Source organism: Buceros rhinoceros, unplaced genomic scaffold, assembly GCF_000710305.1.
Source record: "Buceros rhinoceros silvestris isolate BGI_N320 unplaced genomic scaffold, ASM71030v1 scaffold29099, whole genome shotgun sequence".
Classification (NCBI taxonomy): Eukaryota; Metazoa; Chordata; class Aves; order Bucerotiformes; family Bucerotidae; genus Buceros; species Buceros rhinoceros.
In genome coordinates, this window is record NW_010433801.1 from 12,014 (window position 1) to 14,762 (window position 2,749).

At 39.5% G+C, this 2,749-nt stretch overlaps 1 protein-coding gene across 1 annotated transcript in view; it reads right to left on the bottom strand.

The window, feature by feature from the left end:
- LOC104500577 (liprin-beta-2-like) overlaps positions 1-2,749 on the bottom strand; it is a gene marked incomplete at its 3' end in the record, with an annotated part of 65,109 nt that overhangs the window by 11,280 nt on the left and 51,080 nt on the right. The window contains 1 exon segment of the mRNA XM_010144242.1: positions 1,341-1,449. Coding sequence (XP_010142544.1) covers positions 1,341-1,449 — 109 coding nt within the window.

Genomic DNA, 2,749 nt, shown 5'->3' on the forward strand with positions numbered 1-2,749 from the left:
TCCTGCTGCATACTGTTTCCACTCAAATACAGTCTAAGTGGTTTTCTTAAATGTAGCCTAAGGAAGCTGTGCAGGGTTTGATAATTCTCCCACTGGAATCAAGGACAGTTTCACCCATCTTCAGCATGAACAGCAACAGACACAGTACTCAAACCTGAAAGTTGTTGAGGTCTTGATTTATTGTCCTACCACTATCTTTCCTTTGAAGTGTCATAAATTATTTGGGAATCTCACAGAAAATACAAAACTCTATTAGTAGAAGTGTTCCTGCACAAAACACTGCTGTTAGACAAACAAATTTTCTAGTTAGACATGCAGTTCTCTACATGCACAAGCTCTGCAGCTGAGTGATATCAGCACCACATACACTGTAGAATAAAACACAGTCAAAATGTAAAGTCTTCTAGAAAAGACACATCTGCATTAATTCCTGTAAGGAGATTCTTAGTGAGCCCTGAGAAAGAGGTAGCACAGCAGCTGAAAAGTCACATCTCAACAAGGGCACTCTTGGAAGCACTAGTTAACACCCACAAAAGCAGTTAGTGCAGCTAAGCTGATGCACTGTGGCAAACCACACACAATTAACTCCCGCGTGGATAAATGTCCGTACTGTAGAAGAAAAAAATGTCACTAATATTATATTGCTCGTAGCCCAGCAATCGACAGAAGCTTCGGAAAGTCAGTATTTCAGAGAACTGTGACATGACTGGTTGGGACCAAAAGCTAAACCAGCTGGTTTATTTGCTATTGATCTGTACCAACAGTGCAGATTTAAAACAGCAACCTGCAGTATCACAGAATCACAGAACAGCCCAGCTGGAAGGGACCTCGAAGGACCATCTGGTCCAACCTTCCACGGGAGAGGGAGCCTAAGTGAGATATAGTCCTGAAGAAAGGAGATGTGAATCAGTTACTGTATTTTATAATGTTTGGTTCTTTAACCATTATGCTTAGCTACTACTGTGACTATTTTTTTTTCTTAAAAAATGGAAACTGTAAAGATTTTTCAAAGAAATTTTGATGGTATACACAAAAAAGTATTTCCACTGAACAAAAATGACAGTTCAAATTATAAATAAAATTCCAGTAGAAAAAGCTTCAGTGCTCTTAGGGTATTTACTGCAATTTGTGCTGCCCTTAGACATGGACAGAATTTTATACACTAAAGGCCTCTACTCAACCGGAAGACAAAATAAGTTTTGCACCTTTTTTCCTCCCAAAACAAATTCTCTAGGCCCATTCTTGTATCTCCTTGGAATATTTCTTTGAAACACCAAGTCAAGCTGCTACCAAAGAGAAGTTAAAGTTTTGGATTTTTAATTTATTGCCCCTCCTCTTACCTCTTTCTGCCACTTCACTCTGTGATGAGGTCCTAGATAGCTGACTTTGTAAGCGTTCTATTTCTGCGTCTTTGAGAGCTAACTGCTCTTGAAGCTGGGCTATCTCAGCCTGAAAGAGAGTACAACAAATTCAGAGTAACATCAACACTGATTCTCTGTGATCCTCTCCATGAACTAGAAGACTGCCAAGCGTAACACTTTCACTCATGTCCTGTTCCCAGTCAGGACATTTCACAAAGACCGTAATGACTGTCTGCATTTCATCGCGTTACTGACCGAGCTCTTTTACAGGATCTCACTTTTGCCAACGCAACTAGTTCCTGGAGAAGAGACTTACAGAAAGGTAAAATTTTTAAGGATTCATGTAGGTAAAGAAATTCTGGAAAGCTCTCAATGCTGCTTATACAATAATGACTGTTAGAGGACAACTCCTGAGTTTTGCATGAAGAACACTAGAAGTTAACAAAGCATTTTTAAAAAGATGCTGGGTTTTTATCTTAATTACCACCTATTATTGTTATTGAGAATCTATTAATGCTGAGCTGCCTTCTCAGCTGAATCACACAACTGTTCTTCCTCACATCAAATACTACAGCAAATCGGGTCAAAGAAAAGCATGGCTTGGAAAACATCCACGTATGTGCAATGAAATATCAGTGGTTCATTTACACTTACTGCAATTTTTGCTGCCACTAGATTGAAAGTGTCACACATTAAAGACCTCAGCAATACAGAGAGATAAGAATTATGTGACTGTCCAATTTTTAAATACAGTGACTCTCATCCGTTTTTTGTATTTTTTGAGAAAAACTGGCAACAGCATGATTTAGGACTTCGATAGCTTCTTTAAGATTTTCTTCAGCAGCCTGAAAGCATCTGTGTACCAATACTGCATTTCCCCCAGCAAAAGTATACAAAACCTCCTTGCAGTTTAGAAAACAGGAAAATAAAGAATAAAAAAAAAAAATCACTAGTGTGACCAGTTTCTCAAAATAGTAAAATAAAGCAGGAAACAATGCAATACACCAAACGACATTATCCAGACAGGGAAAAACACGGTGTAATTTACTCTTCTGCACAGGCCTATTTTCACGGGGAAGCAAGCAGCTGGATGGCAGCAGCAGATCACTGCTCTGCCTGCAATTCCGTATGGAAAAGAAGAATCTGCCTTGTTGCCTCTCTGAAGGGCTCCTACACTTCCCAGTGACTAATATGCTTTTTATATCCAGCCAGGGAAATACTCCAATTTCTCATCTAAGAAGCTGGAGCAACAGGAAGACAAAAGCTGCAGACCTCTTAACACCAGACTGGGATTGGCCTCCCCTCGTCTATTTGATCTCGTAGCTCTTTTAAATGCCCTCTCCTCCTTTCATCTCTACTATTATTTTTCGGCTTCCTCTCTCTTTCCC